Consider the following 20,523-nt stretch of genomic DNA (forward strand, 5'->3'; position numbering starts at 1 on the left):
CTTTGGTCAGAGTTGTGCTTTTTTATTTTCTCCTTTGAATCTGACATTCTCTGCTGAAAAGAAGCCTTCTAGCTATGTATTTAACCATGCTGGCATCCTCCTTTTTTCAGGTAAGCCACCTCTACAGGTAAGTCACCATTTACTATTATTCATAAAGTGTCTGTAATTGACAAGCTTACAATTTAATAATTCAATCTGTTTAGCCAGTCTTCTTAATATATCTTTGCCTTTCCTCTTAATCCAAAATTCTTTTTTTTAAAAAAAAAATGCCCTCTGTGTAGTAAGTTCTTTCTTTCTTTTTCCATTTAATTTTAAATAGACAAATTTGTTGTTCTCAACACTCCGGAGCTGCCTTGGCTTAAAGGTGTATGCTGGAGATTTACAAGGCATTAAGGTAAAATTGGTAGGGATATAATGGGCATTAAGTATTTATGAGAAAAGGTGGAATGGACTGAGTCACCCTACTTTAAATGTTGGATTGGATTTGTATTTTCATTGGATGGAAATTCCTTTTGACTTAAAAAAAAAAAAACACAAGTGAAAGGTGACATGGGGAATATTGGGGTCAAATTTCCATTGTATGGTTTATCAGTTTGTCTCGGGGGTTTCTTCACTGTGCTGTTCTACATTTGTTATTGTAATGTAATATTGTACTGAAGTAGAAATCTTTCCTGAGTAATCTTTGCTGCCATCTAGAGTACTTTAGCTGGAAAGGCAGGTTTTATAAAACAACTGCCCCAGAAAAAGAACACAAAGCTGTATTGATCGCTCCTTGTATTTGCAAAGTTCTGTACCCTTAATCAGCACCGTGAGATTCTCACATGCTGTTTCTCAGAATTATGGCACTTTTGAGTTGATTGCCTTTTTGCATCCTTTTCTTTCCTTTGTTAAGGGCCAACCATCGTGGCATCCGTCCAACTTCTTCCAGATTTGTTGTTGTTGTTTAGTCGTGTCCGACTCTTCGTGACCCCATGGACCAGAGCACGCCAGGCACTCCTTTCTTCCACTGCCTCCCACACTTTGGGCGAACCCATGTTCATAGCTTCGAGAACACTGTCCAACCATCTCGTCCGCTGTCATCCCCTTCTCCTTGTTCCCTCCATCTTTCCCAACACCAGGGTCTTTTCCAGGGAGTCTTCTCTTCTCACGAGGTGACCAAAGTATTGGAGCCTCTGCTTCAGGATCTGTCCTTCCAGTGAGCACTCAGGGCTGATTTCCTTAAGAATGGATAGGTTTGATCTTCTTGCAGTCCATGGGACTCTCAAGAGTCTCCTCCAGCACAATAATTCAAAAGCATCAGTTCTTTGGTGATCAGCCTTCTTTATGGTCCAGCTTTCACTTCCATACATCACTACTGGAAAAACCATAGCTTTTACTATACAGACCTTTGTTAGCAAGGTGATGTCTCTGCTTTTTAAGATGCTGTCTAGGTTTGTCATTGCTTTTCTCCCAAGAAGCAGACCTCTTTTAGTTTTGTGGCTGCTGTCACCATCTGCAGTGATCATGGAGCCCAAGAAAGTAAAATCTCTCACTGCCTCCATTTCTTCCCCTTCTATTTGCCAGGAGGTGATGGGACCAGTGGCCATGATCTTCGTTTTTTTTATGTTGAGTTTCAGACCATAGCCCAACTCATCTGTGACCCCCATACAAATCCCTATCTCTGTTTTTACTCTTCAGAATCAAGGTGCATATGTAGCCTTGCTGTCTAAAACTGCATCCATGCACTCTGCCTCCTTCATTTCCGTGTAATAAACCCATCTTTTTCTACTTCCTGGTGTGACAAGTTCTTTATTAGGCATAAGGGTTAAAGGTATGCCATACACATATTTTTTATGGACGCACGTACTGACCCCACAAAAAGGGTTCCAGGCCTCTCGGAGTTTTGCGTTGAAATCACGTGTGCATTAGATATGCATGTTGTTTCTGACGTACACCTTGCAACACCGACCCTTCCAAAAAATGTGTCTTACGGAAATAAATCAATGCTTTTCCCCAGGAGGGAGAAGGGACTGATGCGGCCAGTCAGTCCCTTCTTCCACCTCGTAGAAAAGCCCGCAGGAGCCGCGCGCTCTTTAAAGAGTGTGCGGCTTCTGCGGGCTTCTGCAGGAGGTGGGAGAATTCCCCCACCTCCTAGAAAAGCCAGTAGAATTCATGCAGCCCCTTTAAAGTGCGCGCGGCTTCTGCGGGAGGTGGGGAATACTCCCAGAGCTTGTCGGGGCTGGTGGGGGAAGCCCGGGCTTCCCCCGCCAGCCCCGATAAGCTCCTGAGCAGCTCTGGGGTAGCCCGCAATGCCTCTGCAGGGCAGCAGCGAGCCTTCATCCCGCTGCCCTGCGGAGGCTTTACATGGCTATCCCTAGCTTTTGTGGGAGGTGGGGGAAGGGACAGAGCGTGGTAAATTCCCTTGTGTAGAATTTTAGTACCCTCGCCAGGTTTCAGCCAAATGATGGGCAGGGAGTCATAGAGGGTTTTGGGAAAAGGCTCTCCAATCTGCATGGTCTCCCTGTCCCAGCAGGGCCCTTCAAGGCTCCATCTTCAGGCAGTTGAGCCATACTGTGCTCATGTATCATCCCCTAAATTGGGTGGGGGAAGGAGAGAAGAGATGGTGTATTAAAACATAGCCTAGGTCTTGCAGAAGGAAGGTTATATCCAGTGCCAGTTGCTAGCTATTGCAAGGAATGTCTCCTGTAGGTTACCAAGTATTATTTTTGCATAGTATACAGGAGCTCTTAAACATGGAATGAAATTGTTTTACTTATCTGAAATTGTGTGATCTATTGTGATGGTGATCCATTGTGATGGTGTATTTCCAATGTCCAGTGTGATCTATTGTGATGGCGTATTTCCTGGCATAGTTCTGTGAAACTATGACAACTGCATAGCAGTTGGAATCATGGCAACTTCCAACAAGATCAAATGTTGGGGGTTCGGTGTGTATCTTCCCCATGTTGTCTGCAATGAACAGTTGGCTGGCTGGAATGATTTTCTCTGGTCTCAGGCATCGGAAGATGACCACGTGGTCAAGACCTGTGAACAGATTCCATTCAACGGAAAACTCTTCTTCATGAAGTTTGGCAGACTCATAAATCATTTTGTATTCCACAACATTGGACTCCAAAGTCCTTATAGAGTTGGTGTCGGACAACTTGATAACGGAAAGCTTATTGCCCTTTTCCATATTTTTGACCCACTTGTTGGCTTGTCCTTGAGGATCAATCATTAAAGCCCTTTGTCTTGAGATGGAAACAATGATGCCATTGTCAATCGAAAAGGAATCAATTGGCAACCCAGCAATCTGCCAGGCACAGATCTTGACTGCTTCCGCTAAATTGCTACTCAGGCTGAAATCAGAAGAAGAAGAAGAAGGAGAAGAAGAAGAAGAAGAAGAGGAGGAGGAGGAGGAGGAGTTGTTTGGATTTGATATCCCGCTTTTATCACTACCCAAAGAAGTCTCAAAGCGGCTAACATTCTCCTTTCCCTTCCTCGCCCACAATAAACACTCTGTGAGGTGAGTGGGGCTGAGAGACTTCAGAGAAGTATGACTGGCCCAAGGTCACCCAGCAGCTGCATGTGGAGGAGTGGGGAAGCGAACCCGGTTCACCAGATTACGAGTCCACCACTCTTAACCACTACATCACAGTAGAGCATGGGACTTTCTCCTCCTTGCACAAAACCAGCCATTTCTTCTGAAATTCTGTATGGTAATCAACAGTAAAGGCTTCCTTTACCACCGTCCCTGAAGATAACAAGACATCCCCAGTGAGGTCAGGGTGCCGAAGTCCTGGCAAGTGTGTTGCTTCCGTCCAACTATCCTTCTTGCTTCCCAAGCCACTGTTCAGCTTTTCAGCCCTGTCCAGCTTCTGAGAGCGTTCGTCAATGCTGTTTTCAAGTTCTTTCTTCCGGTTATTAAGTTCTTCAAGTTCATCCTTCAGGTCCTGGAGGCGGTCCATCACTTTCTTGAGTTCTGCTCGCTTCGTATTGAGCTTCTGCATTTCTGCAGTGAACAAACCTTCATCTTCCCTGAGTTGTTCACGTTTTGGGGGCGCCTCCTTTGTGACACAGTCGTGCACGTCCATGGCTCTCACCCCGTTGCACAAGCCTTCGCAGGTGAATGATACATTCTTTAGGACAGCTGGCTGAAAGTCTGAATGGTTGATGAACTTCTCTCTAATTCTCTTAGTTAAAGCTGGTGGGATATTATATTTGTCATAAGTCTTCAAACCTTTGTGGAATTTCAGATCCCCTAGAGCCTTTTTGGAACTACAGTGGTGCCCTGCAAGACGAATGCCTCGCAAGACGGAAAACCCGCTAGACGAAAGGGTTTTCCGTTTTTCAATGCGCTTCGCAGGACGAATTTCCCTATGGGCTTGCTTCGCAAGACGAAAATGTCTTGCGAGTCTTGAGATTTTTTTTTCGCTCCCCAACCCCTTTTTCTAAGCTGCTAAACCACTAATAGCCTTTTAGCAGCTAATCCGCTAATCCCTTAAGCCTTTAATAGCCGCTAATAGCCACTAAACCGCTAATAGCGCTAAGCCGCTAATAGGGTTGCTTCGCAAGACGAAAAAACCGCTAGACGAAGAGACTCGAGGAACGAATTAATTTCGTCTTGCGAGGCACCACTGTACCTGAAATTTCACATAAATACATACATATTAAAATATTTTCAAAATAAGAATTTCTCATGAAAAAAAATCTGGAAGATTTTCAACCTCCCTCCTTTTACCCCGAAATAGTTTTTGGAGCAGCCAGGTGATTCTTTAGCCAAAGCAAATGGATAAGGTAATATAATGATTCACTTCCCATAACAATTGTATCTATGGTCCATTTAATTGCATTGAATGCAAGGAAGGCTGATGCCCATTGGACTTTTAGGGCAAGCTGCAGGAGACTCAACAGTGGTGGGGAGGTAGAGCCAGTGATAGGCAGAGTCAACTAATTCTAGATTTCTCCTCCCCCTCCTTCCTGATGAGTTTTATAACAGCAACACTGGGGCTAAGGAGGAGCAGGTGGAGGCGTGGGCTGTCTAAGGACAGCTTAGCTTGAAGGGGCAGTGCCCCACTTGCCCATATGGACTAAAGTCTACTGGTTGAATATCTTAATATATAATATAAAGTGAGATGATGACAATGCTCAGTAACAGCAAAGAAGCACATGACAACCCCCCCCCCCCAAATAAATGATTTTTTGTTGTGTTTGGTTTTTACAGCTTCCACTTGGATCAGGCTTTCTTTCTGTCTTTTCTCTCAAGCGCTTCATGACCAGCTTGAAAGGTCCTGGTGGATTCTGCATGGATTTGACACGGGAGGTATTTGCCGGGTTCAGGTTATCGAGAGCCGAAAGGGCAGCTTCCAGGGCTGGCATTGGTTCCGGTAGGTTCCCCTTGCACTCCTCCTGTAATCACATCAAATATATTCACAGAACATGGTCAGGATGCTACCGCACAGTCCAGTGGAACAAGAACTTTGCAAGAGCAACCCTTTCCTTTCTTCCTGCAGCTGCAGCCACTGGATGTGCCTTGACTGGAATTGATTGAGGGCCCTCTCGGTGGCTGGTCCCCACCTGTCAAATGCACTCCATGGCGCAACGGGCACAGGGTCACCCAGAGAGTTTTAGAACTCAGTGGAGATTTGAACCCTGGTTGCCCCGGTCTAACACTCTATCACACTCACTCTCTGGTGACCCCACAAAAGCAGAGCAGTTTTAGCACAACGTTACTTTTAGCATATGTGTGTTTGGAAGAAATGGTTTCTCCCTGCTCTGGGGTAAATAGCAGTCCTGGGGAGGCAGATCAGATCTGGGGGGGGGGGGCAAGGGGTTGAATTCCCTCTCAGCAACATCATGTTCCCAGTGTGACCAGCCCCTCTTATGTCGCTGCTCTTTAGTTAGAAACCAACCAAGGAAGGGCACATCCTGTGCTGACAGTGCAGCCCTGTGCATATTTATTCAGCTCCCGTTGCTCGGTCCCTGCTCCTGCCAACCTAGCAGTTCAAAAGCACGTCAAAGTGCAAGTAGATAAATAGGTACCGCTCCAGCGGGAAGGTAAACGGCGTTTCTGTGTGCTGCTCTGGTTCGCCAGAAGCGGCTTAGTCCTGCTGGCCACATGACCCTCGGCCAATAAAGCGAGATGAGCGCCACAACCCCAGAGTCGGTCATGACTGGACCTAATGGTCAGGGGTCCCTTTACCTTTAAGTCTTACTGAGTTCAATGGGGCTTACTCTCAGGTAAGTTGGCATAGTTGGCATAGGATGGAGAACCCTCTCTTTCTCTCTCTGGCCCTCAGAACTCTCCTATGACAACAACCCCTCACTTTGTCCCCCAATTGTTTTTGTCTGACTGGACTATGTCCATGAACTCTGGCAACGTCCCTTGCTTGTCTGGATGGGGTGTGGATATGAAGAAACCATCCAGCTGTACAAAAGGTAAAATGGGCATTTGTCACCCCTTCCACTTCTGTCTCTGGCCCTGCCCACCACTAGCATGTGGCCCTCAGAAGGTTGCCCGGGAGGAGATGTGGCCCTTGGGCTGATAAACATTCCCACACTTGAGGTGCAACCTTAGGACTGGAGTCAATGGTAGTCCTACTCAGAGCAGATTCACTGAAATTAAAGGACAGAACTAACTTGGGTTCCTTAATTGCAACGAGTCTACTCTGAGAAGAACCAGCATTGCATACATTCCTCCAGGGAAACCACAGATATGGCAGAAAGAGCACATCACTGATAGCTCTTTCAAACTTTCTTAGTTTGGATTTCTCATTTATGACGCTGCACTGTTGGAAACATGAGCTCTGATGGGGAGGGAGCGCCAGGCTTACGTGAATCCCCTGAGCAATAGCTGCTGCTTCATTGGCCTCCTTCTCATCTGCCGCCACAAGCTCCTTCTTGGCATCAGAAACCTCAATGGTTTCCTTTTCTATGTGGATCATCCTTTTCTCCCTTTCTGCGGAGGTCTGAGTCAATTCTGGTTGAAGAGCTGTCAGCTCCTTTGGCATCACTGCAACCTAAAGAGGACAACCAAGGTAGAGGGCATAATCAAGATATTAATTCCTTACTGTTCCAATCTTCAGTTCACCACATTTCCTAATCAATTTCAGATATGGGAGGGAAAATGGTGACAAAAATGCATCAGCATTTTAGTGTGCAATTAGGTGCAAGAATTGACCAGTGATTTTGCTTTCTAACTAATCAGGAGCTGTAGTTTGTTAAGGGTGCTGGGAATTGTAGCTCTGAAAGATACAGTTCCTAGGATTCTTTGGAGGAAGTCATGTGTCTTATAAACATATGGCGTGTATTCCATTGTCTTTGAACAGCCCTGTTAATAAGACCGAGCTTGGAATGGATACTGCAGATAATGAAAACAGTTACAAGTTTCCATATAATCTACCTGTTCCAGTCCACACTTACTTGTGAAGCTCCAAAATCAAGCTTTTGAAGGTCTGTAGGATAGCAATTTGTCATTGTATCCACTTCTTGCATGTCGGCCCTCTCATCTGCTGCAGATATGTTAGGCACGTCCCCCGTGTTCAACAGCATGTTAATGTCCTCTACAAAGGACTCGTCTTTTATTCGGTTATCACATAAAAAGAACACAGTGTTTTTGTTGGCCACCTCTGACTGCAGCATGACCTTCTTGATATCCTCTCTCCAGTCCTCTGTGCTGTTGACCTTCAGGAGTCTGTCGTAATTCCTGAAGGCTCCCAGCTAGGTGGCACTCCCAGCAATGCCCACCAGCATCCCATAACTGAATGACAGTGAAGTTGCAAACAAAAGACTTTGCATGAAATACATGTTTCGCTAAATCAAGTGAAATGCTCTCTGTGCACCAGATAAGCTCAATATAAACTTAAAATTGGATTGTGATTTAAGCTGATGCCCCTTGCTTGGTATCTGAACAAACAAACAGCAGAGGAGTTGGAGCTGAAGGTGCTGGCAGCAGGGGTGCCAACTTGAATAAAATATTGGGGGGGGGGAGGCAGGCAAGGCAATAGAAGACATGATGCGGTACACACACACCATTTGAATGGCAATGCCCATCAACTTTGGTACATTACCATGTTTTAAGATTTAAGGGACGCGGGTGGTGCTGTGGGTTAAACCACTGAGCCTAGGGCTTGCCGATCAGAAGGTTGGCGGTTCGAATCCCCATGACGGGGTGAGCTCCCGTTGCTCGGTCCCTGCTCCTGCCAACCTAGCAGTTCAAAAGCACGTCATAGTGCAAGTAGATAAATAGGTATCGCTCCGGCGGGAAGGTAAACGGCGTTTCCGAGCGCTGCTCTGGTTCGCCAGAAGCGGCTTAGTCACGCTGGCTACATGACCCAGAAGTTGTACGCCGGCTCCCTCAGCCAATAAAGCGAGATGAGCGCCGCAACCCCAGAGTTGGTCACGACTGGACCTAATGGTCAGGGGCCCCTTTACCTTTACAGAAAAGGAAAATATTAAAATGACAACATATTAGGTTGTCAACAACAAATATCCTATGGCATCTGACAACAGAAGAGGGAGAAACAGAGTTTCAAATTGAAGATAAAAGGTTAAACGGTTTAAATGGATGCTGCTCATTATTTCTCCCCCCATCCCCATTCATAATTCAAGGGCAGAGCACATGGCTTTACACATTGGTCCCTGGAATCTCCAACACCTGAAACCCTGGAGAGCTGTTGCCAGTCATTGAAGACAGGGCTAAGTTAGATGGACCAGTGACAGCGACAGCTTTCTATTTTGCTAACCATGGAGGTTTTTTTATCAACCTCCTGATCCTAAATCAAGTGTCCCTTCAGATAACAAACACACCACAGTACAGGATTCTATAGCAAGAGCTGCAGCAGTTGCAGATAGTGGCTAGATGTGGTTGGGGGAGATATGTTAGGGAAAGAGTTAATATAGTCTGGAATCCTAGGATGTTCTTTTTCAGTTAGGTCTGTTATCAAGTGCAGAGAGGGAGTTTTACTGTAAGTTTGTTTTATACTGCTATGTGCCTCAGAATAAGTCTGTAAAATCTCAGAAATCTGCCAGGTTCTCTTGTGTGTGTGCTCGCGCGCGTGCGTGCGTGCATTTTCAGTGCTTTTTTCGGGGGGGGGTTACGCAGGGGTATGCGTAGCCCTAAACATTTTGTGAATCTAACGGGAGAAGAAACTAAACATTTTAAACATTTTATTTTCTTCTCTATCACGGTGAATCATCACTACCATTGCTACTCAGACAGAAGCGAGCGTTTAATATGTGAAGTAGGATTTGGAATCTAGCCTCAGGTAATGTATGTTCTTTGCACTTTTGTCCATTTACTATATTTATTTCCCCTGATTTGGTGATTTCTTGAGTCAAAATGAGAGTACCCCTAAACATTTTTAAAGGAAAAAATCACTGTATGCTTTAGTATACTAACTAAAGTAATGTGCTATGTTTAAAATCCTGGAGCAGCTTCTGCACATATAAATACCACAACATGTGCTTTCTTGAAGAGAAGCACATTCCTCACTGTCCATTTACCCCAGAAAAGTGGCCTCAAATCTCAAATCCAAAATTTCATCAGCAATGGCACGGATGAAAATAATGGGCAGGTAACTTGTGAAACGCCCTGTAAGACACAAAGGAAGACAGTAAGTCTCCATGCAGCTTTGCCATTCCTTCTGGTGACCCCAGGCAGATAGTTGAAACTGCTGATAAAGGTGTGGCAAGGTCACGTCACATCAGAGGTCGTAGGTCTCCAACTCCCAGCATCCCTGACCACTAGTTAGTTAGGGATGATGGGAGTTGTAGTCCAACAGTATTGGGGTCCCAAGGTTGAGAAAGGCTGTCCTATTGCATTTAATCTGACATCATACCTGTAATATCATTCCTTCCACCTCCTGGAGGCCCCATTGCTGAAAGAAGCAGAACCTCAGCAAGAGCGAGCCTTGAGGTGTCCTTCTTTTGTTTTTCTTTTCTTTTGCATTGAGGAGTTCTTTAATCAGATGCAACACTAAAACGTCATTCTCTTTCAGTTACTCTAAGGCTATCAAAGAGTTCCTATGACCTTCCAGATATTGTTGAATATGAACTCTCATCATTCTATTATTATTATTATTATTATTACTATTACTACTAGTACTACTTTATGTAGTTGCTTTTATTTATGTATTGTTGCTTTTTTAATGTATTGTTACTTTATGTATTGTTGCTTTTATTACGTGCACTATTTTATGAATTGTTGCATAAAACCCTGGGATTCCTCAGGCTGAAGGGTGGGGTATAAATTAAATAATCTCAGGTCATACTGCTTGGGACTTATGGGAGCTGGAGTTCCCCATCCCTGGTGTTCAGGATGATCAGTTCCTTTCTTAAGCTCTGGGACCTATTTTACAAAACAATTCAATGCCCATAGTGAAGATATGACGCTTCCTGGTGCATAAGCAAAGCCACTTATTTAAATTTGCATGAGTATATGTGTTTAAACAGACCTCTTTCTGGAAACACGTTATTCTTCATCAGCTTTATGCTTTTGGGACGTGGCGTGGATGGTCATCATCCATTCCCATCGAAACCTCTTGGTAATAACGGTCACATTTCTTTCTTCCATCAGCATTGGTTCACACCATGGCAAAGAGGAATAGACCCTCACCCACCGAGTGGACATGGTCATCTATTAAAAAAGAAGAGCAGATGAAGATTGTTCTTTGACAGAAGGCACAGTCAACCATGTAGACCTGTGACTTGGGGCAGATCCAGTTATCCTGGGCTCCACTCTGTCATGTGCCAGCCCACCTCCAGTGCCTAAGCCAAATCCAACCTACACCCGGAATCAAGAGTTGGTGGGGTCAACCATGGTCCTCACCAAGGCAACCAGGAAAAGACCACACAGCCAACAGAGTGGACATGGTAATCTATTTAAAAAGAAAAGCAGATAAAGATTGTTGCATGGCGAGAATCATAGAATTTCATAATGTGCAAGGACCGTTACAAAAATACGTCGGCTACAATAGCTTCAGAGAATGAAACACTTTTATTAAATTATGCTAAGAATAATTCCCACATGGTGGCAAATATTCAGCATATGCTTGTTTGGTAAATTTCTTCATAATTCTTGCCAAAAAAGAAGTCTTTCACAGTGTTTGCATATATGTCTGCAGTTGCAATAATAAAATACTTGAACTATTGTGGTCTCCCTGATATTTGCTAAACTGTATACTGTACTGCTAAAACTTACCAATCAGTTTTTACTGTTCTGTCTGGAATCCAGCTACAAATTTGCTGGTGGGTGAGAAAGGTGGGCTCTTTGACACAATCCTACTCAGTAACATGTACACATTTCTTGTGTGCTCAAAACACTTTATTGGTGTATTTCTCAGCAATGCTGCCATTTGCACATAACAGGGAGCTGAACTCAAATGTGCTGAGTAAACCTTTATTTTAAATTGGGGTTATGGGAGTGTGCTTTGCAGTGAAAGGCTTTGCAGTGCTGCCTGGTTTAAAGAAAACAGCAAGAAGGGCGAGTAGAGTATGGGAATCTCTGTCTATCTGCTTTGTGTGCGTGATGCTTCCCTCAGTCGGGGTGCAGCTCCGAGTTGGTTTTATTCAGAATATTTACACGACGTGCAATGAGAAAAGTTCTTGGGGGTGGTTTGCAACAATAAAATACCGAAATACCACTATATAGCTGCCCTTTATGGGCACGGGAGTCAACGCCACGGAACTCGAGTCAAGGAAGAAGACGCGTGTCTGGCGGTCTCTTTTGACATGGGCCCCGCATTCTTGCAGGTTGGGGTTGGCAGAAAAGACACGTGTGTGCGCGCGCACGTGTGAATGAGCGAGCGAGCGCGTGGAAGGAATGTCGAAGGCCGGCCGGGCCCCGTCCCTTCGCCCTCTGACCCGGAGGATCCCCGGCCCTCCTCGCCAAGGAACACGCCGCCGCCACGGCAAAGGAGGGCGGCCGGGCGGCCCTCTCGGAGCCTCGCCGCCCCTCAGCCCTGGCCTTGACGCGCGCGCGAAGCCCGGCAGCCGCCGCGCGGGCCTCGGTTCCAGGCGGGACCGTTAGAGCGGGTGCGCAGGCGCAGAGCGAAGCGGAGAAGGCGCTGGGCAGCCGCGTCGCCATGAAGCTGTTGGCGGCGGCGGCGCTGCTCCTCTTCTTCGCCGCCGGCCTCGGTGAGTGAGGGCGGCGGGCTCCCTCACGCGCGCGCCCCGTTTAGGGACCCGGACTGGACAAGCTTAAGCTGTGGCCCTCAGGCGCCGTTGGACTACAACTTCCATCATCCCTGTCCTCTGGGCCTTCTAGCTAGGGGATGATGGGAGTTGTAGTCCAGAAACACCTGGGGACCCCCCCCCACCCAGGTTGAGAAAGGCCCGAGCACCTGTGAGCTGCCTATCATAAAATGAACACGCTGCCTGATGGTTTAAAAACCCTCAACGCGGTTTACAAAAAGATAAAAGCACTGAGTAGACCTACAAAAGTTAAAATACTAAAACGGGTTGCCTCAGCTTTCTAAGCGTCTCTGAGCAGGGAACGCTTTGCGCAGGCTCCTGCTTGATCTCAAGTGGCAGGGAGTTCCCAAGGGCAGGTGCTGCCAAACGAAACGATCAGGCGCTGAGCAATGAGTGGGGCAGGTATTGCAGGTAAACGGGTCCCTATCTGAAGATAGTATCTGGAAGTTCAGTGTTCAAAGTACAGTGGTGCCCCGCAAGACGAATGCCTCGCGAGATGGAAAACCCGCTAGACGAAAGGGTTTTCCGTTTTTCGATGCACTTCGCAGGACGAATTTCTCTATGGGCTTGCTTCACAAGACGAAAATGTCTTGCGATTCTTGAGGGTTTTTTTCCGCTCCCCAACCCCTTTTTCTAAAGCGCTAAACTGCTAATAGCCTTTTAGCAGCTAATCCGCTAATCCCTTAAGCCTTTAATAGCCGTTAATAGCCCTTAAACTGCTAATAGCACTAATAGCGCTAATCCGCTAATGGGCTTGCTTCGCAAGACGAAAAAACCGCAAGACGAAGAGACTCGCGGAACGGATTCTTTTCGTCTTGCGAGGCACCACTGTATTCCATATATATTCTCAGCCATCCTTAAAACAGCACAGAAAACTGGTCTACTATTACCATTTTAACACTATCTGAAGAAGTGTGCATGCACGATAGCTCATACCAAGAACAAACATAGTTGGTCTTTAAGGTGCTACTGGACAATTTTATTATTTTATATATATATTTCTACTGCGTCAGACCAACATGGCTACCTACCTGAATCTGGGTCCCTATTTGTTAAGGGCTTTACCTTGATCTTGGCCAGTGCCAATCTGTGAGCGCAGGCACTCCATGCTGACCAGGCCTCCCTCCTGTCAGCAATTGCGCTGCAGAATTCTGCCCTAACTGCAGCTTCCAGCTCAGTCCCGAGGGAAGCCCCACACAGAACACATACAGAGATGGGTACAGCAGATGGTTTAAGGTAGATGTGGGTATCCAGTTGTCAGATTACTCTCTAGGAAGAGGGGTCAACCTCAGTGTGGAGGAAATGTCCTTTAAAATCTGTCTCTGCCTTGGAACCTAGGAAGCTGCCTTAACCAAGTCAAACCATTGGTCCATGTAGCTCAGTATTGTCCACACTGACTGGCAGCAGCTCTTCAGGATTTCAGGCAGGAATCTCTCCCAATCCTACCTGGAAATGTCAGGGATTGAACCTACCCCTGGCCCAGGGCCCTTTCCCCTTAAAGGAGTGCAAAAATGGTATCTCACACCAGTACAATCAGCCCATTTTCGTTCCTCCTGCTCACCAAACTGTTGTGGGGAGTTAGGCTCATATCAACACATATTTGAGGTGGGAAAGTTCTGGGAGGAAAGTATTTGTCAAAATATATCTCAAAATCTCCAGAACTGATGCTGCTCAAGTCTTCTCACAGGCGATGATGTTAATGTACAGCTCAAACCTCTAAGTTCTCTTTTAATAGTGGCTCATAATGAGATACTAAAAGAAGTTGTAGGGTGCATCTCTGACAAATTAGTACAATAAAATATGGCAAATAGCACTTGTGGGGAAATCAACATGAATAAAATTGGCATAAGGTTTGAAACATAAATTCGCTTGTAACAGATTGGTATAGCTTTGTTATGCATATGGCTAGAAATGAAAACAGTCTAAAACCTTTTGGTTAACAAACTGCTTATTGCTTTCTATACAAATGGTAGCCTGGAATAAGAACTTATTGTGTTATTTGGATGTTATTTTGGATGTATTGCCTTCTGGGTTAGGGTGGGATATTTTATTACTTGTGTACAATGTCATTATATGTTGTAAGAATTTAATAAATGGGGGAAAATAGAAAAAAGAAGAATGGTACTGATAAAGGCACAAGGGTTTGTCTTTCCTACTTCTCTATTCAGTTAGCAATCCTAATTTATATGACGTAAATGTATATAGAATTTCTAGAGAGACAGCCCCCTGCTCCCAAGCAGGCTGCAATATAATCTAAGGACCTCTCCAGACTAGTCTGTTGTGGGTGTAACCTGCCACATATCATTAAGGGTGTTTCCAGACTCACTGTTTTCATGTGGGATTCAGCCATTTCTCAGCGAATTCAGAATGTGCAACTGAATGTGACTGGATGTTATTCTTAGGTGTCTTACGGTGCTGTGACATTTGCGCCTTATAGACATTAAATTGTGATTAACTTCTTAGCATTTTTCTTCTTCTCCAGATTGTCAAACCTTTTTGGACATCACAATTCCAAAGAAAATTCCATCCAACATGACAGAAGATGGTCTAGGAGAAGATGAGGTATTTGGAATTAAGAAATATACTTATTCAAAAGTTTGTGCTATGGAGTGAACATCTACTCAGTGGATGATATTTTGCACAGTGATTCCCATGGGAGTCAACTAGATACCTCTGGGAAACCCACAAACAGGGCACATGTTCCACACCTCCAGGTGAGTGAATGAGCAGAGATCCTCATGTGTGCACTTTACAGTTGTGCATAAGAATCTTTGGCTCCAACCGCCTCCAGACACTCACACAGGACCTTCACCACCTTCACTGGTTCCGATTTGAAAGAGATTTAGAGCTGGGTATCATCCGCATACTGGTGAACACCCAGCCCAAACCCCCTGACGATCCCTCCCAGCGGCTTCATGTAGATGTTAAAAAGCATGGGGGAGAGAGGAGGGAACCCTGAGGCACCCCACAAGTGTGAGCCTAGGGGTCTGAACACTCATCCCCCAACACCACTTTCTGGACATGGAGGAAGGAGTATAACAGTGCCCCCAGCTCCCAGCTCCTCTAGGCGGTCCAGAAGGATGTTATGGTTGATGGTATCAAAGGCTGCTGAGAGATCCAGCAGAACTAGGAAACAGCTTTCACCTTTGTTCCTAGCCCGCCAGAGATCATCAACCAGCATAACCAAGATGGTTTCAGTTGCATGATGAGGTCTGAATCCCGATTGGAAGGGATCCAAATGGTCCACATCCTCCAGGCGTGCCTGGAGTTGTTCAGCAACTCGACTAGACAGGACTCTAGCACTCTCCCTCCCTGGCCTTACTCCTGTGATGTAGTCTACCTCTTTCCAAATCTGAGCGACTTTATCTGCAAAAAAAACTTTGCAAAATCATTGCAAGAGATCCTTGGGTCTTTATCAGGGATCACTGCCTTGCCGTGGCGAAGGGGCTTGAAGAACTCAGAGAAGCTATGAACTATGCCGAGCAGGGCACCCAAGATGAACAGGTCATAGTGGAGAGTTTGGACCAAACGTGATCCACCTGGAGTAGGAATCGGCAAGCCACTCCAGTATCCCTGCCAAGAAAACTCCATGGACAAAGACAACAGGTATATAAAAGTTATGACGCTGGAAGATGAGCCCCTCAGGTCGGAAGGCGTCCAACATGCTACTGGGGAAGAGCGGAGGACAAGTACAAGTAGATCCAGAGCTGATGAAGCGGCTGGGCCAAAGCCGAAAGGACGCTCAGTTGCGGATATGCATGGAAGCGAAAGGAAAGTCCAATGCTGTAAAGAAAAATATTGCATAGGAACCTGGAATGTAAGAACCATGAACCTGGGTAAGTTGGATGTGGTCAAAAATGAGATGGCAAGAATAAACATTGACATCTTGGGCATCAGTGAACTAAAATGGACGGGAATGGGCGAATTCAGTTCGGATGACTATCATATCTACTACTGTGGGCAAGAAACCTGTAAAAGAAATGGAGTGGCCCTCATAGTCAACAAAAGAGTGGCAAAAGCTGTACTGGGATGCAATCTCAAAAATGATAGAATGATCTCGATACGAATCCAAGGCAGACCTTTTAACATCACAGTAATCCAAGTTTACGCACCAACTACTGGTGCTGAAGAAACTGAAATTGACCAATTCTATGAAGACTTACAACAGCTTATAGAAGTGACACCAAAGAAGGATGTTCTTCTCATTATAGGGGATTGGAATGCTAAAGTAGGGAATCAAGAGATAAAAGGAACAACTGGCAAATTTGGTCTTGGAATTCAAAACGAAGCAGGGCAAAGGCTAATAGAGTTCTGTCAAGAGAACAAGCTGGTCATCACAAACACTCTTTTCCAACAACACAAGAGACGACTCTACACATGGACATCACCAGATGGGCAGCATCGAAATCAGATTGATTATATTCTCTGCAGCCAAAGATGGAGAAGCTCTATACAGTCAGCAAAAACAAGACCTGGAGCTGACTGTGGCTCAGATCATCAGCTTCTTATAGCAAAATTCAAGCTTAAACTGAAGAAAGTAGGAAAAACCACTGGGCCGGTAAGATACAATCTAAACCAAATCCCTTATGAATACACAGTGGAAGTGAGGAACAGGTTTAAGGATTTAGAATTGCTGGACAGAGTGCCTGAAGAACTATGGATGGAGGCTCGAAACATTATACAGGAGGCAGCAACGAAAACCATCCCAATGAAAAGGAAATGCAAGAAAGCAAAGTGGCTGTCCAATGAGGCCCTACAAATAGCGGAGGAGAGAAGGCAAGCAAAATGCGAGGGAGATAGAGAAAGATACAGGAAATTGAATGCAGAATTCCAAAAAATAGCAAGGAGAGACAAGAAGGCCTTCTTAAATGAGCAATGCAAAGAAATAGAGGAAAACAACAGAATGGGAAGAACCAGAGATCTGTTCAAGAAAATTGGAGATATGAAAGGAACATTTCGTTCAAAGATTACCATAATAAAGGACAAAAGTGGTAAGGACCTAACAGAAGCAGAAGACATCAAGAAGAGGTGGCAAGAATACACAGAGGAATTATACCAGAAAGATATGGATGTCTCGTACACCCCAGGTAGTGTGGTTACTGACCTTGAGCCAGACATCCTGGAGAGTGAAGTCAAATGGGCCTTAGAAAGCATTGCAAATAACAAGGCCAGTGGAAGTGATGGTATTCCAGCTGAACTATTTAAAATTTTAAAAGATGATGCTGTTAAGGTGCTACACTCAATATGCCAGCAAGTTTGGAAAACTCAGCAGTGGCCAGAAGATTGGAGAAGGTCAGTCTACATCCCAATCCCAAAGAAGGGCAGTGCTAAAGAATGCTCCAACTACCGCACAATTGCACTCATTTCACACGCTAGCAAGGTTATGCTTAAAATTCTTCAAGGAAGGCTCAAGCAGTATGTGGACCGAGAACTCCCAGAAGTGCAAGCTGGATTTAGAAGGGGCAGAGGAACCAGAGACCAAATTGCAAACATGCGCTGGATTATGGAGAAAGCTAGAGAGTTCCAGAAAGACATCTACTTCTGCTTCATTGACTATGCAAAAGCCTTTGACTGTGTCGATCACAGCAAACTATGGCAAGTTCTTAAAGAAATGGGAGTGCCTGATCACCTCATCTGTCTCCTGAGAAATCTCTATGTGGGACAAGAAGCTACAGTTAGAACTGGATATGGAACAACTGATTGGTTCAAAATTGGGAAAGGAGTACGACAAGGCTGTATTTTGTCTCCCTGCTTATTTAACTTATATGCAGAATTCATCATGCGAAAGGCTGGGCTGGATGAATCCCTAGCCGGAATTAAGATTGCTGGAAGAAATATCAACAACCTCAGATATGCAGATGACACAACCTTGATGGCAGAAAGTGAGGAGGAATTAAAAAACCTTTTATTGAGGGTGAAAGAGGAGAGCACAAAATATGGTCTGAAGCTCAACATCAAAAAAACGAAGATCATGGCCACTGGTCCCATCACCTCCTGGCAAATAGAAGGGGAGGAAATGGAGGCAGTGAGAGATTTTACTTTCTTGGGTTCCATGATCACTGCAGATGGTGACAGCAGCCACGAAATTAAGAGACGCCTGCTTCTAGGGAGGAAAGCAATGGCAAACCTAGATAGCATTCTAAAAAGTAGAGACATCACCTTGCCAACAAAGGTCCGTATAGTAAAAGCTATGGTTTTCCCAGTAGTGATGTATGGAAGTGAGAGCTGGACCATAAAGAAGGCTGATCGCCGAAGAATTGACGCTTTTGAATTATGGTGCTGGAGGAGACTCTTGAGAGTCCCATGGACTGCAAGAAGATCAAACGCATCCATTCTTAAGGAAATCAGCCCTGAGTGCTCACTGGAAGGACAGATCGTGAAGCTGAGGCTCCAATACTTTGGCCACCTCATGAGAAGAGAAGACTCACTGGAAAAGACCTTGATGTTGGGAAAGATGGAGGGCACAAGGAGAAGGGGATGACAGAGGACGAGATGGTTAGACAGTGTTCTCGAAGCTACAAACATGAATCTGACCAAACTGCGGGTGGCAGTGGAAGACAGAAGTGCCTGGCGTGCTCTGGTCCATGGGGTCACGAAGAGTCGGACACGACTGAACGACTAAACAACAATGACAAAGGTGGTTCTGTTAAATTGTGAACCACCTGAAAGAGTCTCCTTCTGCTATTTTCTGCAGATGCAATAGAGGCGGTGAAGAAAGTCCTCTTTGCCGTCGCCGTCGCCACTTGGTAGGCTCAACATTGAGCTCTAACCTGTGTCCGGTCTGATTCAAGATGAGGTTTCTGCCACCGGCGCTCTAGCTGTCTCAGTGATTGTTTCATCACTCCCAGCTCCGGGGAAAACCATGGGGCTGTCCAGACTTCATGGAATTGGAGAGGGCACTTCAGAACCAGACAGTCAATAGCCCTGGCTTAGCCAATCGCCGGACAGCAGCAGCAGCAGTCCTTAAGAGCCCTTCAGTCCCCGCCTCAAGGCTGGTGGAAAGAGGCCAGGCAGGACCCTTCAGGCTCTTCTCAGGCAGTCCTCCTGAGATAAAGAGGCTCAGCCAATCCCTGCCATAGCTTTTCTGCCATCATCAAATACATTTCAATAAAGACTGTTCATTTCATTTGTAAAAATTCTGTTTCAACATACTCTTCTGATTTATTGATTTATTGATTGATTGTTTTGTTTTGTTTTGTTTTGTTTTGAATTGTCCAGAGCACACAGACTTACATTATTACAATAAAAAAGAAGACGTACACAATTCACCTGCAGCAACAGTAAGTGACCCCCTAGTCTTAACCCTTTGGCTTCTGGGTGTGGGATGTAAAGGTGCAGCCAAGTGCGACATTCCAACAGAGGACTGACGGCCTCCATGTTCTAACCAGTTGCTGTGACAACCAGTTTGTCGGTTGCTGGTAGTTTTGAAAGATAACTGCTCAGCTGCAGTCGCCTCAGGACCAACTTCCCTCTGGTATAGTTTATTTGCTTGTTATGTAACCTAAGCCTGCCTTCAGGTACAGTTCTGTAAACCTGAATGAATCTGAGAGTAAAATAAAGGTAAAGGTACCCCTGCCCATACGGGCCAGTCTTGACAGACTCTAGGGTTGTGCGCCCATCTCACTTAAAGAGGCCAAGGGCCAGCGCTGTCTGAAGACACTTCCGGGTCACGTGGCCAGCGTGACATCGCTGCTCTGGCGAGCCAGAGCCGCACACGGAAACGCCGTTTACCTTCCCGCTAGTAAGCGGTCCCTATTTATCTACTTCCACCCGGGGGTGCTTTCGAACTGCTAGGTTGGCAGGCGCTGGGACCGAGCAACGGGAGTGCACCCCGCCGCGGGGATTCGAACCGCCGACCTTTCGATCGGCAAGCCCTAGGCACTGAGGCTTTAACCCACAGCGCCACCCGCATCCCGAGAGTAAAATAGCGTTATATTAATATGATTCAGATTCATGTCCATATTCTTTAAGAGGGATTCAAAGGGAATTTTAACCAGGAAGGCATCTTTATTAGTAGAACTCAGACGAGTCAGCGACAAGCTGATCGCTGCATAAACTTATAAAGGGGATTGTTTAACTCTGCTAAAGCAAACCTTCCCACAATGGGGAGGCTGTAGCTCAGTGGCAGAGCATGCGCTGTGCATGGAGAAGGTCACAAGTTCAGTCTCCAGTGTCTCTAGGCAGAGACCCGTCTGAAACCCTGGAGAACCATGGCTTGTCTTAGCATGACACGTGACCCAGGCCACTTACTAATCTGCTCCTGGTTTTGATTTCAGGCGCCCATAATGGCTAGCTCCAGAAGGTGATCAGGTTGGGCCTTTTCTAGTCCACTACTACCTCAACAGGGCCACT

The 20,523-nt window shown here is 45.7% G+C and overlaps 2 protein-coding genes and 1 long non-coding RNA gene across 10 annotated transcripts in view; 2 read left to right on the top strand and 1 right to left on the bottom strand.

Moving 5' to 3' along the window:
• Positions 1 to 2,817: 2,817 nt before the first annotated feature.
• LOC310681183 (dynein axonemal heavy chain 3-like) lies at positions 2,818 to 13,668 on the bottom strand. Of its 4 annotated transcripts, none has more exons than XM_083448769.1 (6): positions 13,237 to 13,668; positions 9,380 to 9,571; positions 7,402 to 7,738; positions 6,813 to 6,998; positions 5,211 to 5,388; positions 2,818 to 4,270 (listed from the first exon to the last, which is right to left on the bottom strand). In XM_083448769.1, the coding sequence occupies exons 3-6, from the start codon at positions 7,618 to 7,620 to the stop codon at positions 3,627 to 3,629; spliced, it is 1,227 nt and encodes a 408-aa protein (XP_083304895.1). In that variant the 5' UTR covers positions 7,621 to 7,738; positions 9,380 to 9,571; positions 13,237 to 13,668; the 3' UTR covers positions 2,818 to 3,626. The 4 variants fall into 4 exon arrangements, with proteins under 4 accessions (XP_083304895.1, XP_083304896.1, XP_083304897.1 ...); XM_083448770.1 differs by lacking the exon at positions 13,237 to 13,668 and adding an exon at positions 10,434 to 10,519; XM_083448771.1 differs by lacking the exons at positions 9,380 to 9,571; positions 13,237 to 13,668 and adding an exon at positions 10,434 to 10,519.
• LOC310681248 overlaps positions 8,366 to 20,523 on the top strand; it is a 57,999-nt gene continuing 45,841 nt past the window's right edge. The window contains exons 1-2 of one of the 2 annotated variants that reach the window (XR_014513164.1): positions 8,366 to 9,245; positions 10,556 to 11,128. This is a non-coding gene — a long non-coding RNA (uncharacterized lncRNA). Of the gene's footprint in view, positions 9,246 to 10,555; positions 11,129 to 20,523 lie in introns of those variants that run through there. The other variant, XR_014513165.1, reaches the window with a different exon arrangement.
• LOC310681153 (disintegrin and metalloproteinase domain-containing protein 2-like) overlaps positions 11,990 to 20,523 on the top strand; it is a 48,800-nt gene continuing 40,266 nt past the window's right edge. For 2 of the 4 annotated variants that reach the window (XM_083448672.1, XM_083448674.1), the window contains exons 1-3: positions 11,990 to 12,114; positions 14,654 to 14,733; positions 19,390 to 19,451. In XM_083448672.1, coding sequence (XP_083304798.1) covers positions 12,063 to 12,114; positions 14,654 to 14,733; positions 19,390 to 19,451 — 194 coding nt within the window. In that variant the 5' untranslated portion in view covers positions 11,990 to 12,062. Of the gene's footprint in view, positions 12,115 to 12,183; positions 12,583 to 14,653; positions 14,734 to 19,389; positions 19,452 to 20,523 lie in introns of those variants that run through there. The other 2 variants (XM_083448673.1, XM_083448675.1) reach the window with 2 other exon arrangements.

This window comes from Podarcis tiliguerta (genome assembly GCF_965153285.1).
Source record: "Podarcis tiliguerta genome assembly, chromosome: 7".
Classification (NCBI taxonomy): Eukaryota; Metazoa; Chordata; class Lepidosauria; order Squamata; family Lacertidae; genus Podarcis; species Podarcis tiliguerta.